The sequence below is a fragment of the Biomphalaria glabrata genome, chromosome 15 (assembly GCF_947242115.1).
Source record: "Biomphalaria glabrata chromosome 15, xgBioGlab47.1, whole genome shotgun sequence".
In the NCBI taxonomy this organism is placed as follows: Eukaryota; Metazoa; Mollusca; class Gastropoda; family Planorbidae; genus Biomphalaria; species Biomphalaria glabrata.
In genome coordinates this window covers 24,890,284-24,912,434 of record NC_074725.1, presented here as the reverse complement: position 1 = coordinate 24,912,434, position 22,151 = coordinate 24,890,284, and the positions used below count along the sequence as shown (strand labels likewise).

Sequence of the window (22,151 nt, the reverse complement as noted above, 5' to 3'; positions counted from 1 at the left end):
TCTCATTCCGTTTCATCATTATGAAATCCTCGTGGAACATAGGGCCTCCGTAAAAACACGCCACTCTCCACGGTCTCTTGCTACTTTTTTTGATGGCTTCCCAGCTCTTTCTGGTCCTCTCGGCTACCTCTAGTATATTGCGTCGCCATGTTCTTTTTGGTCTACTTTTGCATCTTGTTCCTTGGGGGTTCCATTCTAAGGCCTACCTAGCTCTGTTTTGGTATCTTTTTTCAGGGTGTGTCCAATCCATCTCCACTTCCTTTCAGTTTCCAAAGCTACAGTGCTTACATCAGAAATGTTGAGGATGCAGAGAGAGCATCAGGTCGAGTCTGTATCCTTGTGAAGGACAGCGTCCCCCATTAGAGGGTAGAGCTACGGACCACACCACAGGCTGTAGCAGCTAGGATAACCCTACACAAGGTTATCACTTGCTGCAGCCTGTATCTACCTCCAGGCGCTCCATTGAACCCAACAGACTTGGAGAACCTCATACAACAACTCCCTCGGCAATATATAATCCTTGGGGATTTTAATGCCCACAGCACTATGTAGGGATCCAACAATACTGACACAAGAGGTCGTTTGCTGGAGGATATCTTCCTCTAACATGATTTATGCATACTTAATGATGCATCACCGACCTACTTGCACCCAGGAACTGGATCTCTCACGTGCATTGACCTCACCATATGTGTCCCCGGACTTCTGGGTGATTTTAAGTTGGTCAGTAAGCAATCATCTACGAGGAAGTGATCACTTTCCAATCATCGTTGCTAACAATCTCCCCTCTTTGGGATGACCTCAGCGGTAGAAGCTGAATAAAGCTGATTGGGAACAATTCCAAAAAAGATTCTCAGAGGATATCACAGAAAATATCCTAAATGAACAGAATCCTGCTGATAGCTTTGCTAGCAAGTTACTTGATATTGCTTGAAAGTTGTCCCCCTAACCTCTGCAAACCCAAAACGGCCTAGCAAACCATGGTTTGATACAGCATGCAAAAGTGCTATTGGCGATAGGAAATAATGACTGGCAGCATTTATAAAGAATCCCTCCCTGGAAAATCTAAAGCTATTCAGGATAGCTAGAGCAAAGGCTAAACAAACCATACAGTCAGCCAAAAGGAATTCCTGGAGGAATTTTGTATGCAGTCTGGATGTCAAAACTTCTGCTAGAGCGGTTTGGAAGGCAGTATGGCGAATCAAAGGGAAAGAATCAAATGCAATAGGGCATTTGAAAAAACAAGGACAAACTGTTATGTCCCCCAGAGATATAGCTGACTGCCTTGCATCCTCAATAGCAGATAAATCATCCACTGCACACTACATGCCAGAATTCCAAAAAGTCAAAATAAGGGAGGAAAGACATTCCATTTACTTCAGATCAGAGAACAATGAAGGTTATAACAAACCGTTCTTGCTTGAATAACTGAGAGACTCGCTCGACAAATCACATGACACAGTGCCAGGAGAAGATGAAATACATTATCAGTTCCTGAAGCATCTTCCAGAATGCTCATAGGCAGCCCTGCTAAAAATCTATAACTGTGTATTGCAAACAGCTAGAGGAAAGCCACAGTTATACTGATACCTAAATCGGGAAGAGATGGGTCTGACCCAGCTAACTATCGACCAATAGCACTTACAAGCTGCATATGCAAAACCTCGGAAAGGATGATAAACAGTAAGGGCGGACAACAACTGACCACCTGGTAAGGCTGGAAGCTTTCATCAGAAATGCATTTCTTAGACGAGAATGCATCCCGAGACATGACGTTAAACTGCGCTCCTCTTTCCTTAGCACTTTTGGAGCTCAAAAGTGCCCTACTTCTTTTCTATCATTGTGTATGCCTCCTCTTTTTCTCAGTCTGCCTTCATTGACCATCACTCTGTCTCCTTATCTTTAAAACTAGAGATGGGAAACGAAACGAACGCACCGAACTCGAAACTCGAACCTCACTTATGACCGAACGAACCTGAACTTTGAAACTGCTCGGTACTAACTGAACCGAACAAACCCTCCTTAGCTTAACCAAACTAATTTTTCAATTTCTGCATCCTTTTTTTTTAGTTTAATAATAATTAAAAAAATACTTAAATATTTTATTTTAATTCTAATGATTCCATTATCCAAACTTGGGACAGAGAAAAAGGGGGGTAGGTATTTTGGAATCTAAAGAAAAATAAAAGCGCACGCGAGGTATTCCCATAGGTTTTTCCATACGTGCAGACTCTCCCTGCCCCTGAATTTTTGCAGGCTGTTTGCAATATTTCTTTTAAACTTCAAGTTAAATATGTGAATATTAGGCACAGCGCCAGGAGAAGATGAAATCCTTTATCAGTTCCTCAAGCATCTTCCTGAACCCTCATTGGCGACCCTGCTAAAAATCTATAACTGTGTGTGGCAAACAGGCGATTTCCCAAACAGCTGAAGGAAAGCCACAGTTATACAGATACCCAAACCTGGAAGAGATTGGTCTGACCCAGCTAACTATCGACCAATAGCACTAACAAGCTGCATCTGCAAAACCATAGAAAGAATGATTAACCATAGGCTGGTATGGTACCTTGAGAGAAATAAAGTAATCTCCAACTACCAGTGCGGATTCCGGCAGGGGCGGACCACTGACCACTTGGTAAGGCTGGAAGCTTTCATCAGAAATGCACTGCTAAGACGAGAACAACTAGTAGCTGTATTCTTTGAAATAGAAAAGGCCTATGATACAACCTGGAAACATGGCATTCTACATGACCTGGAGCTTATGGGGCTTAAGGGACACCTTCCCTGCTTTGTAAGGGAATTCCTAAAAGACCGGCAATTTCAGGTTCGAGTGGGCAATTCCTATTCTGACACTTATGACCAGGAAATGGGTGTACACCAGGGCAGCATTCTCTCAGTGACCCTGTTCAACATAAAAATAAACAGCATCATAAATGCTTTATCCCCTGGCATAGAGTGCTCTCTGTATGTTGATGACTTTGTCATTCTTACATAAGGCAAAAACATGAACACCTTAGAAAGAAAATTACAGTTATGTTTTAATAAAATTCAAAATTGGGCAAACGATAATGGTTTTAAATTTTCTGACTCCAAAACAGTTAGTATGCATTTTTGTAATTTAAAGGGACTCCACCCAGACCCTGAACTATTTATACATAAAAAGAAAATCCCTGTTGTGAAAACTACAAAATTTTTAGGCCTCACCCTAGATTCCAAATTTAATTTTCTCCCCCACATTAAGGAACTTAAGAAGAAATGCCAAAAGTCATTAAACATACTTAGAGTACTCATCCATATGGACTGGGAGCTGACAGAGATACCTTGCTGCTACTATATTGGAGTCTAATCCGATCCAAATTAGACTACGGATCCATAATATATGGAGCAGCAAGGAAGTCTTATCTAAAAATACTGGAACCAATTGCTGCCCTGCGTCTCTGTCTCGGCGCGTTTCGAACATCACCTATCCCAAGTCTCCATGTGGAGGCTGGAGAACTCCCCATGGATATAAGAATGAAAAAGCTTGCAATATAATCCTAACGCTGCTTTCAACTCCATATTTAACCCTACAGAGGTAGAACTATACAATCGAAGGCCTAACATCATCATCATGGGCCTTCGAATGAGAGAACCCATCCAAAATTTAACCCCACCCATTGACCAAATCTCTAATAAAAACCCCACAGAATCCTCCTTGGCTAATGAATAAACTCAAATTAAATTTATCACTCCTTAATTTCAAAAAAGAAAATACAGACCCAAGCATACTACAAGTCCACTTTAGGGAACTGCAGGAGAACTATGGAGTTGTGGCACCATCTACACTGACAGATCCAAAATGGATGGAAAGGTCGCTTGTACCTGCTCCTTTCGGAACAAAACAATCTCCCGTAGACTCCCTGATGGCTGCTCCTTCTTTACGGCCGAATTACATGCAATATCGCTTGCCCTTATGACTGTCAAAGCATCAGAAAGGAGAAAATTTATAATCTGCTCCGACTCCAAATCTGCATTGCAAGCTTTGGGGTGGATGAAGACTGACATTTCATTGGTACATAAGAGCCTGAAGCTGTTGGACCAAATAACAGCCGACCATAGGAATGTCACCTTCATCTGGGTCCCCTCCCATGTGGGCATTGAGGGAAACGTAGCCGCAGACAGAGAAGCAAAGAGAGCCCTATATCACGCGGTGTCAGAAACCCTAATTCCCTGCTCGGTCCTGAGACAAAGTATTGCCTCTGCCACCTATCGAGAGTGGCAGGACGGATGGGAGGCTGAGACTCACCACAAACTTAGGCAGATTGTGGCGGATGTCAGGTGGCGGCCCACATCTAAGGGTCTGACAAGGCGTGGTAGCACGACCATGTCCACTTAGGATTGGCCACATCACGCACTCTTTTGTGCTGAAGAAAGAGGAGCCTCACCGTGGAAGATATCCTCATTGATTGCCCCAGATACCAGGATGTCAGGGAGAAAATTTTTAGAGCACAAAACTTATAAAACACTATTTGACAATGTCGACCCTGGGAAGGTACTGGGCTTTCTCCGGGAGGTGGGGTTGTCTTGGAAGATCTGATTTATGAATTGTGAACATTTAAACTCATAAAAATATATGTCAATAAAATGCAAACTCATTCCAAAAATTAGCTCATCTTTCAACAGTTTTTTTTAACAGGAGATAGGCAACATGTTAAACTCTTATTGTTTATTGTAATTGGCTGGCTTTCAAAATAGAATTGTCTTATTCATTTTGTTGAGCTCCAAAATATAATTTAGGCATTTTTTTAGAAGTGGGAAAATTCATCAATTGGTAATGACTTAAAAGAAGGTTAAAAGATTTTTTTTACATGACAAGCTTCTAAAGCAAATGAATGAAATGAACCTGAGACTTAAAGGAAGACATTGACCTTGATTGATTCAAAGCTAATCATGATCTCTTTTATTTAGGCATTAAATCTCTTTTGTCATAATGTTTCTAGAAGATAGTTTTCAACTCTTGAAGAACTTGTTTGAGGACAAATGAATTACTGAGGACATCGATGTCTATGTTACTCACTGTCAGGGTTATGTTAAAGATTAGCTCGTTTGCCCGGGCCCCTGACATTCAACAGGCACCTTGGTGCTCACAATAAATAAGTGACTCACTGTTAACAATGTAATTGTATAATGATATGAATATAAGTTATGATGACAAACTGATGGAGTAATGACATTGAATTTGAAACATTCTAATATTGTGGATATATTAATTAAGCAACAATTCTACACCTTGCTGTCCCACAACATACACATTAAGGTTCACAAGCCAACACAACACACTGCTGTCTCTAGTCTCCAGTGTAGACTTCCAATTTCATACAAACTCCCCCTAAACAGGGGAACACAGAAGAATCTCAACAAATGTTACACCAGCATAACAAAACTACTCCATAAGCCTACAAGCAGCAAGGCAACAAAGAAAGTGTGTTTCAAAGTTGTGCACTTAATAAACATTGGTGCTATAATACCATAGCCTATGCACTGACACTCACCTACATTGCTGAATGAAGAAATGACAAATCACTTCTAGGATGTAAATTTAAAAAATGAAATGTGGATGACATTTCTTTGAAACATTGTCATTGATGTTCAAATTGATTTGCAGGAAGAAATGGTAGAGTTACAAAGTTAGGTCATTAGTATAAAAAAAGAATTTTGCAGAAAAGCCTCAACAGAATTATTGCTACCTATAAATACCAAAACTGTGGTAAAAAATAAATTACTTTTAGCATTTCCCTCATCATAAAAGGTTGAATCTCGATTTAATGATTAAGCCAAGAAATATGCTGGATATAGCCACTAGAGGAAACCTTCGCCTTGCTTTGACCAAATTAAAGCTGACCATTTCCAATATTGTCAAAGTGCATGAGGCACAAGGTTTCCATTAGCTGAAGTTCATATTTTAGTGAATTCAACAATTAAACCAAAAAAATTCAAATGTTCAATAATTTAAAAAGGAACTATGAAATAATATGAACAAAAAAATTCATGACAATGAAAGTAATTTGTGTGTGCAATCTCTGTAATTTATTTTACATATATTTTATATGTTTTTAATATTAGTGATTTGTTAGTGATAGCATGAAAATCAATCAATAATTGGTATTTTATTTAAATCCGCCTTCTCAATTTTTTTTTACTAGTATAATCTTGTAGAGAGGTGCTGGTGGATTTTTTAAAGAGAAAATATACAAAAAGGTGGGGTTGGTTAACAAAGGTTGAAGATTACCAGCGGTCCAGCAGACCTAAGGATAGGTGAAAGTGAATGTGAAGTTAGATATGAACCTGGCATAACTGATGTCTTATAATGAATATCTAATTGATCTAATTGTTTTGTAAAGGGCCAATCTCTTATTCCTCAAGAATAAAACATTTCCGTAAACCTCAAACCCCCCCCCCCCTTTTTTTTTTTTTTTTTTTTTTTTTTTTTTTTTTTTTTTTAGATTAAGCATCCTATAAACTATACAGCTCTGCAGTTCACACAATAATATGAAAAACTACTTATTAATTGTTGTTTTAAATTATATGCATACTAAATAGATTTTTTTTTTTGTGTAAATATAGTACTTAGTATAACAGAACTTACATAACTTAACAATACAAATAGAAAAAAAAATAATTTGACAAAAAATCTACAACCGTTTGCATAAATGTGTTAAAAAAAGTTTTATCCTCCCCTAGTAAAGAGCCTCAAGTGGTTGTTACTATTAATAGTGAATAGTTGTAAAAGTGGTGTATTTTTATTAAAAAACTGCTTGCATATGTGATTTAAAAAATTAGATTTTTCGCTTTCAGAAAAGAAAAAAGTAGCCTTTGCATCAGAACTTTGAATGGTCTAAAATATTGTGATGTCGGATTTTCACTATCTTTTCTAGTTTACGAGATCTAAACGGGATGGACAGACAGGCCACACAAAACCTTTCCCCTTTTGGTTGCCGCTAATAAAACATTATTATTATTATTATTTTTGCAATATAGATTCAGCAACTATTTTCTTGAAGTGACATAAATTTTGTGCCCCTTTTCATCTGCCCTCCAGACAAATGTTTATTAGTATAATAGCCATTTTGTTCATGGTTATATGATTTGACTTGTAATCTATATTTTCTCTTAGTTTGCAGTGATGAAATGACTTTCAAGAACAAGGGGAGAACAGTAATGAATGATAGTGAGCGTTATGAGGCTGTCCGACACTGCCGATATGTGGATGAGGTCGTTACCGATGCTCCATGGACTTTGGATATGAGTTTCTTAGAAAAACACAAAGTGAGACTCATATAATTTTTTTTTTATTTTGACACTTTTAGAATTAGAAATTTTTTTACAAAGCTTATATCAACTCACTCTGTCTGTCTTTCTGGTAAAAAGTTTGTACACATTATTTCTCCCATACACAATCTCGTATTAAGTTGAAATTTGGCATAATTGTTTCTTTTACATGCCAACACAAGAATCAGTTTTGAAAAGTAACTAATTAGTTAATTAACTATTTGTAATTAATTGTTTTTTTTTGGATCTTGAACACAGGGAAGAAATTTCACTTGACTGATAAGGTGGTTTAAGTGGAATTAGTCCCTTTTATTGTTTGTAGAAAGAAAAGTTGTAAATAACTTTAAATAACTGTAAAACGGGCAGAGTGGTTACCATATTGGCTTGGATCACTTTTTTTATTTTTAATAAATACATTTAAAAAGGATCACCCATATACCCTCTTCTTTCTGATAAGATCTTAGTGTATTGAGAAAGCTAAAAGCATGAAAATAAACATAAACAATTTGGGAAAAGTATTTCTAATTGCACAGATTTATTATTGATTATCTAGCTCTATTACAAATTTATTTACATGACTGATTTTAAAAAATTGATAAAACTACTCTTAATATAAGCTTTGTGTTTTAAAAATGTATTTTTGTATTTCCCTTATTTGCAAAGCAGTTTTCCTGAATTCAAAGCACTATGGAATTCACTTAAAATAAAAATCACAATATTTGTCATCCCCTACATTCAGATCTCTCTTATGGAAATGTTAAAAATGTATTATCATTTTTTATCTTATAATGTCTTCAGCATAATTAATATATGGTTTATTACATATAAAATATGTGTTATTCAAAGGTTTAGTTTGAAATGATTTTGAATAATTAACTATAACATTTTTAATATTAATTCATAATTCATATGTTAATATCAAAGTGCGAAATGCAGGCAAATTATAGAATGTCTTATTGAGAAATATATTTATAAATAAAATATAAAATAAGTAAAAACAAGATTACAAAGAGAGTTTGTGTTATCACACGAACTCAGAAGCGACCCAATAGGATCTACCAATTGGGAAAGAATATTCAAGCCACGATTTTTTTATTATCTAAAGTAAGTGAATTTCAAAGAATCAATTGACGTTACTTTTAACTTGAAAATAAACTGAGTAACTTATAATCTCTAAAGAAACTTTTGGACCTTTTGGCAAGAAAACTAAATGTTATATATATCTGAAGAGTGATTTTAGATAATCTTTTAGTATTGTTTTCATTTTTGAAAAAATGAACAGCCTTTCATTGATAATGGTATTTCTGTTTTACATTTATTTATTTGTTTATTAAAAGGAGAAATCATCTATTTCAATATTCATAGTTTTTATAATCTTATTGTGACAGGTGACATACAGAAAGACAAAGGTAATAGAGACCTTACATCATATGAGGGTCCTTGAAACTACTATATTAAATTTTGGAAAAATATTTTCTTTCTGTGCTGTCTTTAACACACACAAAAAAGTTCTCTGTGTACACAGAAGGCTCGCCACTGCACTAACTACTTTACAATACACTTTGGGAAAATATTTCCTTTCCATGCTGCATTATAAAAAAAAAAAAAAAAATCCACTGCACAACTTTCCACTGCCTTACTCTTGTGATCTAGATATACTTCTAGATCAGGGGTACTCAAACTGTGGGTCGCCACCCCTTTGGGGGGTCAAATTACCATTTGTCGCGGGTCACCTAAGACCATCAGAAATTAGCGATCTGCCTCTTGCAAGGAATATTCAAGATGTGTTTTTGTTTTTGTCGATACAATTAGTCTAGCGCACTAACCACACACACAGGCATTGCTGTTAACTTAATAACAAATAGCCGATTATGTTAAACTAGGAACCCTACACTAATAAACAACGCCAACACTATAACACCAGATTCATGAGTGAATTTATTTACACACTTTGTTAACACACATGACACATAACATACCAACATTCACTCCCTTAATCAAGGAGAATCATTCAAGCTACTCATATAAACAATGTCAACATTCATTACAATTTCTTTTTTCTTTTTCTCACTCACTCTTACTTTCAACTTTAAAGGCAAAAATCCAGAATCAGACAAAAAAAATGTAGGAAAATCAACCGAAAAATAGGATAGTACATAATATATTAACATTTATTTTATACATGACAATAGTATAATGTAAAAGAGTTGTGTAAAGCAAAATAACTCAAAAATCAAATAACTCTTAACTCGTGAACATTGCATGAAGTACAAAATCTGTTTTATTCATGGCTATTTACACAAAGGTATATTTATATTACTAGAAATAACAAGGTTACAAAAGACAGTTTGTGTGGAAACACAAACTCAAAATCGGCCCCCGAAAAGGTCCATCCAGGCAGGCTTCAATATTTTCAGAAAGAACATGCAAAATAAAATTATATCAAAGACAAATGAGAGATAAGAATGGAAAAAGAAGGTTAACAGATCTTGTGTAGTGCCCCAACGGTCCCGCAGATCAAAGGATAGGTGAAAGTGAATGTAAAGTTAGATGTGAACCTGGCCTAACTAGTTCCCCTTTTAGACCTTGTGGTCTATAGGACAGATGATGTAAAGTTCATCTGTTTTTGTCGCCTATGATTAGCGAGGGTGTCATGTAGCCAGCACAATAACCAACCGCCTATACTTTTCCCCAACTAATGTCAGGTACCCATTAGAGCTGATTGGACTCAGAGGCGCCCAAAGATTCCAAAGTTGAAAATCCCAGTCTTCACCAGGATTTGAACCCGGACCCCCAGTTTGGAAGCCAAGCGCTTTACCGCTCAGCCACCGCGCCTCCCTTGGCCTAACTGATGTCTTATAATTGATCCAGTTGTTTTGTTTTGAAAAGGCTCAATCTCTTATTCGAATACTCAAAAAAAAAAAAAAAAAAAAAAAAAATTTTCCGCAATAAAAAAAATTTTCATAAAAATGAAGTTTATAAGATTACTATTCATTTTAAATTAGGTCTAACTTATGATGCATATTAATTAGCTTTTTCTCTTTAAAAAACTGCTTGCATAACTGATTTAAAAAATTTGATTTTTCACTTTCAGAAAAAAAAAAGTAGCAGTTGCATCAGAACTTTGAATGGTCTAAAATATTGTGATGTCGGATTTTCAATATCTTTTCTAGTTTACGAGATCTAAATGGGACAGACGGACAGACATTTCGCACAAAACTAATAGCGTCTTTTCCCCTTTGGGGGGCTGCTAAAAATATGGTCAATAGGAAAAAAAAATGAAATAATAGTTCTGTTTACACAAACTCATCTGGGAGTCTTCCTTCTTGCAGTATGGTCATAAGTAGAAGTCCAGATGCGCCTCGTTTGGTCATCACATTAGCTAGTTGTGCTCTTCCATGACACCAGCGAATTTCAATTCTTTCAATCCTGTGCATCTTATTGATCGAAGCACAATCTTAATCTTGATCTAGTCTATATCACTCTAAACTAGACCTAATAATTCTAGATCTAGAATCTACAAGGATTTTAATTAGAATATAAATCTAGACAAGATCTTTATCTAGTATGTCTTTTTTTTTTTTAAATACAATAATGTTGATGAGGTTTAATAAACATTGATGCACCGAGTTCTTTTAGCACTTCATTTAAAGAATTTATTCCATATGACTTCAGAGAAAAAAATTCCACATCACAAGGCCTAGTTAGACTAAAAAAATTCTTTAATTATACGAGAGAGTTAACAAGGGTTCCTAGATATTAGTGCACTGAGATCTTATAGCATTTCATGTAAAGAATTATATATATATATCAGATAAACTGCTTTCTTTTGTTTGTTTTGTCTGTCAGTCTGTTTGTCCGTCACATTAAGATTGAAAAAAAAATCTATTGAAAATCTTAGTTAACCTTTGATTTTCATTAAAAATTTCAAACAATTAAATTTTGGCGATGATTGGTAAGAAAATTAAAGTATCATAGGGGGTGAATTTCTTTTTCAAAACAAAATCCAGAACATTCTTTTGTGATGTTTAAGCAAGAAACTTAAATGTAAAAAATGTTTAAAGAGTTATTTTCAACAATCATTTGTAGTAAATTACTTTCTCATTTTAAAATCCTGAACAACCTACTGTCGATATTTTTGTATAATAAGTAATTTGACATTTATTTGTTTTAAGTTAAAAATGTGGAACAATTTATCTATAATTAAACTATAGTTACATATTGGCAAAAAATATTAACTGTAATATATGTCAATTATGCGATTTCAAGCAACCATTTGACATAATTTATTTTTTTATAAAACAATATCGAAACATTTTTATAGGCATTGAAATGTAAGTCAGTATAGAGATTTTCATTTAACGTTTTTATGCTATTTATTTTAAAGTCAGAACAACCTATTATTGATCATGTGTTTTTTTTCTTAAGCAAGAAAATGAAATGTAAGATAAGTTAGAAGAGCAATACTAAATTGGCATTGACTTGTTTTTCCCAAAAGCAACCTATTATAGATACTTAATTAAAACTTTTGGGATGTTTTGGAAGGAACATTAAAGAAATCAGATGTTCAATAGCTTTTAGTATGTTTTAAAAAATATAAATATGACAGAGAGACAGACAGACAGACAAAACGCATAAAAGTATGTGGCTTTTATCCACTGAACAAAAAATAAATCTGATTATTAAATTTTTTTTGGAGGGAACTAATTTAGTACCATGTCACGCTACTACACAAAAGCCGCTCCAAAAAATTCGATTTTAAAAAATGTGCTTGATAATTGACATTTACATACAAATTGCATTCCTAGCCTTTATAAACAAACATAAATGTTTTCTTTTCATTTTAGTAGGTAGTGTACCAGAAAAAACAGTTTAATATTTATATTTGTTTGTGAACATATCTTGTACATTTTATAAATATATTTGACTAATTAATGCTAAAAATACACAAAAAAATGTCTTTCTCTGTTAACATGTTGTAAACATAGTTACATTTATGTATATGGTGTATTTTTATGAAAAAATCGATTGCATAAAGCGGTTTGCTTTTAGAAAACAAAAAGAAGCCATAGCACCTAAACTTTGCCAGCCATTTCTCTTCTAGTTTTTGAGATCTGAGTGTGACAGTCTGACATTTAGCACAAACCTAATAGCGGGTTTTGCCCTAACAGGGGCTGCTAAAAAAAACTTGATGTCTGGTGATGGCTATATAAATATCACTATCACTGTGTAAAACTTGTAATATATTTACATTTTATTCAGCTTAAATATGTTACTCAAGATAATTAAGTGTTATATTAAAAGAATAGCTATTAAGTAATAACCTTTTAATTAAAAAAATGTACTCTTTTTTTTTCAAAAAGGTATTTATTATTAAATTATCCTGTAACTGGAAAGTCAAAACAAAACTTAACTGCCCCCTTGCATTGATGTTTAGACATTGCAGTGTTTAAGAGTAATTTCCATTTTTCTCATGCTACTATCTCGATTTCTCCTTTTCTTTTGTGTATGACTTCTCTTGTCAAAAAATTAGTTCTGTCAGTGTCCTGAGTTCTGAATAATTTCCAGTCTCAATAGAAATAATTTTGAATAATTAAAACATGCAAAATTCTTATTTTTATTCACAGATAGATTTTGTTGCCCATGATGATCTTCCATACACAACAGGCTCTGCTGATGATGTCTATAAATTTGTCAAAGAAAAAGGAATGTAAGTAGACATACTACTGGTATTTAAAATAAATTCTTTTTTTTAATATTTTGATAATTAGAATTAGTTTTTAGCTTTATTCAGATTGTATATTTTAATTGTTACCTATATTTAAATTATTAGTAGCAAAGTAGGCTTTTTTTTTTGGCATCTTTTGTATACACTTTATCTAAAGCAGGTACAATATCAAAACCCGTCAGACATTTTTGGACAGCAAGCCATATTAGTGATAGATTTGTACAAATAAATTTGTAAAATTTTTATATTTTACTGAATGTTGTTAAAATATCTTCACATACGTAACTAAGAAATCAATTGAAAACCAGAATCTAACTAAGGTCTATTCTACCTTGCTGCATGAAACCTGTAAGAGATTGTTGATGAGATTTCACTGAATGGTAAAATATATCCAAATACCTTACTAAGAGATTCTGTAATAATAATGGTATGTCACATTTCTGCCAAATGATGGATTTCTATCATCAAACATTCATTTTTTAATTTAAATCCTTTATTATTGTAGTTATTGATAATATAACTATTACCAATCCAATTACATAGATAAAGATACATTTATTTTTTTATATTTATTTTATAGTATTTTATAGTATTAAATAATATATGATTTACTGTAGAAGGATAACAGTTTACTAATGTGTTGGTCACTCGCAGTAGCAATAACTTTATTATCCTTATAAACTGTTTTTGTGCCCTCAGAGTACACCCTTTCCATATGCAAATCATTTTACACTACACTTGACATCCATTTCAAAAGGAATATCTGTACTAAAATTGAATACATTTTGTGGTGTTACGAATATTAAAAGATGTGGCTTATTTTGCACGTTGTCTTGTGTTACCTCTGAAGGTTCTTAGCAACACAGCGAACAGAAGGTATATCCACAACAGATGTAATTACCAGAATTATAAAAGACTATGATGTTTATATTCGAAGGAACTTGGCACGGGGCTATTCTCACAAAGATTTGAATGTCAGTTACATGAAGGTAATTTCATTGATATTTCATTTCTTTTTCTTTTTTTAAGGTTAATGCAGATAAATTGCAGCGAGCAGAACTTGAACTTTATGCTTTCTTAGCCAATGTCACTAAGGCTTTTGATGTTTTGATGGCTTGTGAAGGATTTTATCAAAGCTCATATGCCTTCCAAAGTTCCTATTCTTTCTTAAGCACCTTCAAAAGGAACATGGTGGCACCTTCACACCAAGCATTAGCACCAACTGGAAGCTTATTTACAGAGAGATGGGACCATCTCTAGTCTACCATATAGAAGGCTTCCCAGACCACTTTTGGAGAGAAAAAAGCAAGCTTAAAAGCTGTTTTATGTTCATACCATATCATTAAAGTAAAGAGAGATAAACTGATAGCATATGTAGCACAATTTACTTAGTGCACCAGTACTGAAATACACTAGGTCTCGCAAGACAGCAAGGCACTGTGCAAAAGCATCTGGCTTACAGCTCAAAAGGTAACATCAGAAGCATGTTTCATCCCACTCAAAACAAGTCAGTATCTTTCAAATCTTCTTAAGTCATCCATTTGCATGATACTCAATAATTGTTGGGGAGAGTCCCTTTATAACATTGTGGACAAGTCATAGTTATAAATGTCATTGTTATAGAAACTTGCAGATCCTGTCTACTAAGTGTCCTCCCAATGTGGCTTCTGCTCTCAGCTATCTTCAATCAAGATGATTTTCTCTCTCTGACATATATAAGAAAAGTGCAGAGAACAATGAATACTACTTTTTAATAATCTCAGTAAAGCCTTTGAGCTTGTTTGTAGAAATGACATCTTTCAAATCTTGCACAAAATAAGCTCCTCAGTCAATCGATTAAGTATAGTTAAGTCTTTCCGTGTTAATGTATTGAGAATAGTACATATACATGGCTCCTTCTGTATTGGAAGACAATGGATGCGCCCAGATGAGTCATTGGCTCTGGTTTCATCTTGAGACAGGGCTAATCAAGCCAATTCTATAGTAGCAGATTTTGCCACAGTTCTTGCATGTGTATGTATACATTTGTTTTACGGCTAGCTGATAGGGCAGCTTTCTTTTTCTTTCTCTTGATTTAAGGCCACTTCATTTATTTTGTTCTTGCTCTTGGCGAGGATCATACCAGCACATACAGTGGTTATCATGTCTCGCTTGCAGAATCTCTATGGGTTAGTCTAGGGCGACCCTTGGTCTGACTCCCTCCACAAGCTCAGCATATATGATATGTTTCTGGATTCTACCATCTGGCATGTGGGTGACATGTCTATGGTGGCATGGTCTTCTCTGTGTCAGGAGAGTATAGATGCTGTGCATATTAGCCGATTTCTGATTGGAGACATGATCCCTCCAGAAGATGCTTCTCAGGCAGCGCAAATGGAAACTATTCAATCTGTTCTCTTGGTACATGTATGTTGACCAGCCATAAAGAAGAATGCTCACAATACAGGCATTCTAAATTAGCTTATCTGACATACAGAAGGGAGAACGAGAATTTTCTATTGTGCTTATTTTGAAGTCCCTTGACTATTTTTTTAGTACTTTTTAAATTTACTATTGTTTCTTGAAACCACATCTTTTGAGACCTTAGCTCATATGGTACATGACTCTTGGCTAAGGGAAAAAACATGCTCCTCACAGAAGATAGAATGTATGGCAGTGGTGACACACACAGCAGGAGCTCCAGTCACTAATGTTCTATTTCTCCCATTCTGCAAAGATTTTATGCATAATAAGCATGAAGAAGATCAAAAAGCACATAAAGAAGGCTGCTTTAACTTTTACTATCCTTAACTGGGAAAACCAAAAATGTACAACAAAAACTAAGATTGAGGCCCACAAAGCCTGCATCTTGAATATCCTACTGTATAGCAGCGAGACATAAATTGCATATGCAAAGCAAAAGCATAAATTAAACTCATATCTTCATTGTGTGGATGTAATCAAAAGGGATCCTTAGACAGAGTTGCCTGCATTAGCTTGGTCATTTCCGCGTGTGGAAAATATGTAACTTGCTAAGACACTAGAAAAACTAGTTGCCCCTATCTTCATTGTGTGGATGTAATCAAAAGGGATCCAAAAGCATTGGACACATGTAAAAGATTGGTAAGGCATAGCTCTATATTCACCATCTAGGAACAGTGGAAGCAAGACAAGCAATGGACAGCAAGGTAGCAGCTCAGTCAACAAAGACAAAGGTGCCAAAAAACTTGTCAGTTACCACTTTCAGATGTGATGTATTCAGGCAAGAATGTGTTTTCAAAAAAGAACTCTGTAGCCATTGTATGAAATTCTGTTCTATCCAATGATTCATCACTGTCAAGAGATATAGATTGTCTGTGTAAAAATTTGGCCAGTTTATTTTGTATAGCAACCAGATCAGCTTCCAACATTCTGTCAGGCAACACTTTCACATGTGATGTATGTAGGTGAGAATGCCTTTTCAAAATAGAGCTCTGCAACATTTTCACTAGAGGTTTCATTATAAGCATATGATGCCTAGACTAAACAATGTTCTGATGAATGTATAGATGTGAATATTCATCTCAAAACCATTTCAAATGTGTTCATCAATAAATTTTGTATGCAGAAACACATACACATTTAGTAAAAATTCATACAAATCTGTAATTTGGGAACACTGCTGACAAATGTTCAAGATTAAGTTTAAATTAAGTTTTCTTAGTTCAAGTGGCTGCTTTTGTTAAAGTAATGCTCAACAACCATTATACTGCCCACCATGGGTGTAGCCAGGGGGGGGTCATATATATTTATATTTACATATATTTATGTATATATTAATATATATATTGTTGTAACCCTGCCTTGCACCAGTGCTTGAGGTGCGCACTAGTGAACGTAAACAGGAAGACACTAGGAGAGAGAGAAGCACAGTGCATCAGGGATTGTGAAGAGTCTGAATGCTTGGAAACTAAGAAGCCAACTTTTGTGCTGCCTGAAGGTTGTAGAAAGGGACCTGGAGCGAATTGGGGAAGGCTGTCGTTGGTCCACATTCAGGTTGCTGTCTAAAGGACTGGTAAATTAGTAGCAAGACTCTGAGGAAGTTGAAGGATGTTATGTGCTTGTCCTAGTGAATAAACACCTGTCTTTATTTCCTGTTAAACTGTGTTGAGTTGCCTGCCTTTACGTTGAGTGCCTACCCAAGAGTTACAACAATATATATTTATATATTTATATTTATTTATTAGGGGTGCACCGGCTTTTGACAAAAATTCGGCATTTTTTCACTATTCAGCAATATTCGTCTACGGTCGAATAACACTACCGGATAGTATAAAACTACAGCGTAGTACCTATTTTTCTATTAATATTGTTAGGCGCCTCTGCGCTAAGTCTTTTCCAGATACGCCAAACGGAGGTAACACTTATATATCGAAACAACACAGGCAAAAGCAAACAATATAAAGGTAGTCAACGCTGATAAACGATGTCGAACAAGAAGGTTAAACTAAATCTCCACGTCAATAAAAATATACCAATATTCATAAAGTGGACATGATTCAATAATGTCAGTTCTGAAATACATTATCGTTTTTGTTTCAAATAAAAGAATTTGTTTTTAAAACTATAAACTATGACTATGCACCAAATATCTTTTAGTACAAAGACAAGGCGTGTTAATCTAAATAGAAATAAAACTTTACAAATTATAAATTCGCATTACATACGTAGCAGCGATGTCTGGCACATTTTAAAAGCTTGTCTTGTCCTTTGAGTGGTCTAGTAAACATGTAATATTCCTTAATTACGTCACGTTGATAATCTGTCTAGATGTGCGGGTATATCTCCAGAGGTAGAGATGAGCAACCCCCACCTCCTTTTGTTTGTTTAGTCCATAACATTGAGTTCACAGACAGCCAACCACATTAAGCCAGATGTCAACGTGTTGACACTGTCTAGAGGTCACATCTTTTGAGGGAACTGAGTTTGTTTACTTGGAGAAGAATTTTTATTAGGGGGTTGGACTACAAGCCATACCTCTATAAGATTAATCTGGTATGAGTTTCTTTATTATGAGATAGGTTGTCAATCAAGGGTCTGGACCACAAGCCACACCTTTTATACTATTGACCGGGTAATAAGTTTGTTTACTTGGAGTTAATTCTCAATTAGGGGGCTTGACTACAAGCCAAACATCTACAAGGTTAACCTGGTATGAGTTTGTTTATTTGGAGATAAGTTGTCAATCAAGCCACACACTTTACACTTTTGACTGGGTAATAAGCTTGTTTACTTTGAGTTAAATCTCAATAAGGGGGCTGGGCTACAAGCCAAACATCTACGCTGTTACCAATATTGCTAGCTATTTAATAGCTTAATAAGCTAGGAACTAATTTTAATGTAGATACAAAGGATCTGTGTATATTAGCATAGAAGACACTGACCAGAGGTATCTTTACAGGTAGGGTTCAAGAGACTCAACACCCTCAACAACTTCTTAATTGTTTAATCCATGACGCTTAATGTATTGATAGACAATGACCATATAAATAAAAATTAGGGGTGCACCATATAGCACTTTTTGATATTCGGCCGGAGCCAAATACCTACATGACTCAAACAGCTAGTTTTACTGAATTTTTTGCAAACCTTCTATATAACATACCTATATTTGGATGGCTGCCTGGTCGTGCGGTTTGCACACTGGACTGTCGTTCGGATTTATCGACTGTCGAGGGTTCAAACCCTGCCCGCTCCCATCCCCCGTCGTCCTGCGGGAGGTTTGGACTAGGAAGTAAACTATCTTTAACTTTGAAGGAACATCCGAAACATGTAAAACATTTTTTATATTTATATTATTTTTTTTCTTTTATTTACTTAGTTGCTTTAAACTCTATTACTGATTGATAAATTAAAATTAACAGCATTTTTTAACAGATATGCTTATCATAAACTAATCTTTGTAACATGAGATGGTGTGTGTATGTATGAGGGATGACCCATGTAGAATATATAAACCTATATGTAACTAATGTAAATCTTTCAAAGGTAAAGTGCAATCTTGGTTTTATAGTGTAAATCTCTGTGATTGTTGACTAACATTGACCTTTGAGGGTGATGGGGTTAATGTATATCTGGTTGTTCCATAGATGGCACTGCTTTTGATATTTTATCTGTCTTTTCATTTCCCATTAAGCCTATGTGTCCAGGGATTCACTGTAATGTTATTGTGATATTTAATTTTGACATATGATGGATTATCATGATTAGTGTTGTCATTTCTCTTGGACTGGATGAGGTTTGCAGAGTGGATTGGGAATCTGTAAAGACAGCAATATCGGATTGTAACTGTATTGCAGTATTTAATTTTTTCTCAACTGCAATGCTATGGGGATTCCCTAATTTCAGCTTGGAAGTTTGAGAAATAATCACCACAGGGTGCACTTATTTCAAGTTTTTAATTTTTGGGAAAGACCAGAAGGGCAGCATTGATGGTGGTTTTCAAGGATGATTCATGTGTATATATGGATAGGTGTTTTTGGATATCTTTGAATTGTTTCTAGTGTGCCTACTTTGAGCTCCAGCAGATTTGATTCCTTTATTTAATAAATGTGTTGTTTGTAGTTTTAAGTCCAGGAGCAATGTTTGAAAATCTGAAAAAAAAAATTCTGTTGTTGGGTAGATGGTGTTTTAGGGCTAGTTCATCAGTAAGTTAAATCAGAGTTCTTTGTTTTGTCTATTTCTCTGTAGAGTGATCATCCTCAAACCTTCTAGATCTCCCAATAGTGCTGCTCTGTTGTACCTTAACTTAAAAGGTTGAATATTGGAGTCTATCTCACAGACTGTTGTAGGAGTAGTTTTCATACCTCCACATCTGGCAGTTGACTGATCTTTTTCTTGTTTCTTAGAATGTTGACAAATGTTGTTATTGATATGTTCAAGGCTAAACGTCTCAAATTGAAGGATAACTATGAAAAGCTGGAAAGTAGAATCAAAGACAAAGGCAAAGATCTCATGGACAAGTGGAAAGATCAGTTAGGAAAAGGCAATGAAATGTTGCACAGATGGGAAGAAAAATCTAAAGAATTAATCGGCAACTTTGTAGAAATGTTTGGTCGAGATGGGAAACTGGTAAGTTAATATCATGTTTTACATTATTTACACAATGGTTTAATATCTTCCCCTTTGCCTGCAATCATTTTGTTTTTATTTTATATTATGTTAATAACAAGAAAGATTATATAATTTTCTATCTTATTCGATTTACCACACTGTAACAACTGCAAATAGTTGTTTTTTTAAACTTTTCACTGAGCATGTGATCATGAATGGTTTATTTTAATTTTAGCATTTTAATGAGCAAAGAATTCAACTAATAATTGTCATAAACATGTACAGGAACAAGCAATGTAAACAATATTTTAAAACAATTTGTACTTTATGCTGATATAACATAATAAACTTGCGCCTAACCTTTGCATGACAGTAATCATATACAAAAGTTATTGAGATGATACGTTTGGTGTCACAATATGTTTTACGCGATGTTATGATGAGATTATGTTTCAGAAGTTCAGAGTTGTAATTTTGAATAGTTCTCTCCCTTTAAACAATTATTGAACACTCATACAATATCGTGATGCCGGAGATACAAATGTAAAGTAAAAATTCAAAACTGTGATTCTTAATCAATAAATACGAAGCTTTTATTCTGGAATCACTTTAATAATATTATAACGTTCCTCAATATTCAGGCTCTCTGCAAACTTCTTCACACGACACCACACCACTAATTCAAAGAACTTAACAATTCAGGCCTTAAAAGTAACATAACACTTTAATGTCCAATAAAATTACAGCCAATACTGTATAATTGGCAACATGTAACACTGACTGTACAAATATACAACCGTAGCGCCTAATCAATTCTTGCACTGACCTCTCCGCCTCGTCCCGGACTTACACTGGGATGAACTGTTCAGGACTGACTTCACACACTGGGCTCGTTGTGTCGGACTTGATTGCAGATCAAGATGTCATTTCGTATTCGCAAAAAAAGATACCCGAAGTAAGGGTGGAGGAAATAGCCTCTGCTTTAACTTGAGTGATCTTTCCTCTCCAGAGAGAAAGACCTCCCCCAAAAGGGGGGTGTCCTCCTCTCCACCCAAACCTAAGTCTAAAAACACAAAGGTCACGGGAATTAAAGGAAACTCCTCCGGGGCCTTCCTATTCCTAATAGCTTCAAGTAGATCATTTAGAATAAGCCATGGATTCCAGGAGTGTACAGTGGAATTGTAGAGACCTCAAGCCCAATTATGAGGAATTGCAGCTATTGATAGACTCATATCTGAAATTTCAGTATTAGTTTCAGCAGTTACAGCACATACAGCAGGAATGTTGAAGATGCGGAGAGAGCAACAGGTGGAGCCTGTATCCTTGTGAAGGACAGCATCCCCCATGGCAACTCCAAAACACACTACAGGCAGCTAGGATATCTCTACACATGGTTATCACTTGCTGCAGCTTGTCTCTACCTTCAGGGGCTCCTTAAATCCAACAGACATTAAGGATCCTAGCTCCCTTAGCCCTATATAATCCTTAGAGACTTCAAATCCCATAATATTATGTGGGGATCCATCAATACTGACACAAGAGGTATGCTAGAGGATATCCTTCTCCAACATGATTTATGCTTACTTAATGATGCATCACCGACCTAGATCTCTCACTTGCATTGACCTCACGTATGCATCAGTGGATTTCTGGACAACTTTAAATGGTCAGTTAACAATGACCTAAGGGACCACTTCCCAATCATCATTTTTAACAATCTCCCCTCATTGCGACGACCTCGGCCGTTGAAGCTGAATAAAGCCTATTGGGAACGATTTCAAAAAGATGCTTCTAAGATATCACAGAAAATATCCTTAATGAGCAGAGTCCAGCTGATATTTTTGCTAGCAAGCTACTCGATATTGCTATGAAAGTTGTACCACTAACCTCAGCCAATTCAAAAACGGCCTAGCATACCAGGATATTAGGGGGAAATCTTTTAAGAGCGCACACCTTAAAAACACTGTTCGATAATGTCGACCCTGGGAAGGTACTGGGCTTTGTCCGGGAGGTGGTGTTGTCTGCGAAGGTTTATTAGTGAAAT

The 22,151-nt window shown here is 35.3% G+C and overlaps 1 protein-coding gene across 4 annotated transcripts in view; it reads left to right on the top strand.

Annotated features, from left to right (window-relative positions):
* Positions 1–22,151, top strand: part of LOC106057743 (choline-phosphate cytidylyltransferase B-like) — a 106,732-nt gene that overhangs the window by 50,675 nt on the left and 33,906 nt on the right. For 3 of the 4 annotated variants that reach the window (XM_056013178.1, XM_056013177.1, XM_056013179.1), the window contains exons 5-8: positions 7,154–7,305; positions 12,936–13,018; positions 13,887–14,025; positions 19,937–20,125. In XM_056013178.1, coding sequence (XP_055869153.1) covers positions 7,154–7,305; positions 12,936–13,018; positions 13,887–14,025; positions 19,937–20,125 — 563 coding nt within the window. The remainder of the gene's footprint in view (positions 1–7,153; positions 7,306–12,935; positions 13,019–13,886; positions 14,026–19,936; positions 20,126–22,151) is intronic. The other variant, XM_056013180.1, reaches the window with a different exon arrangement.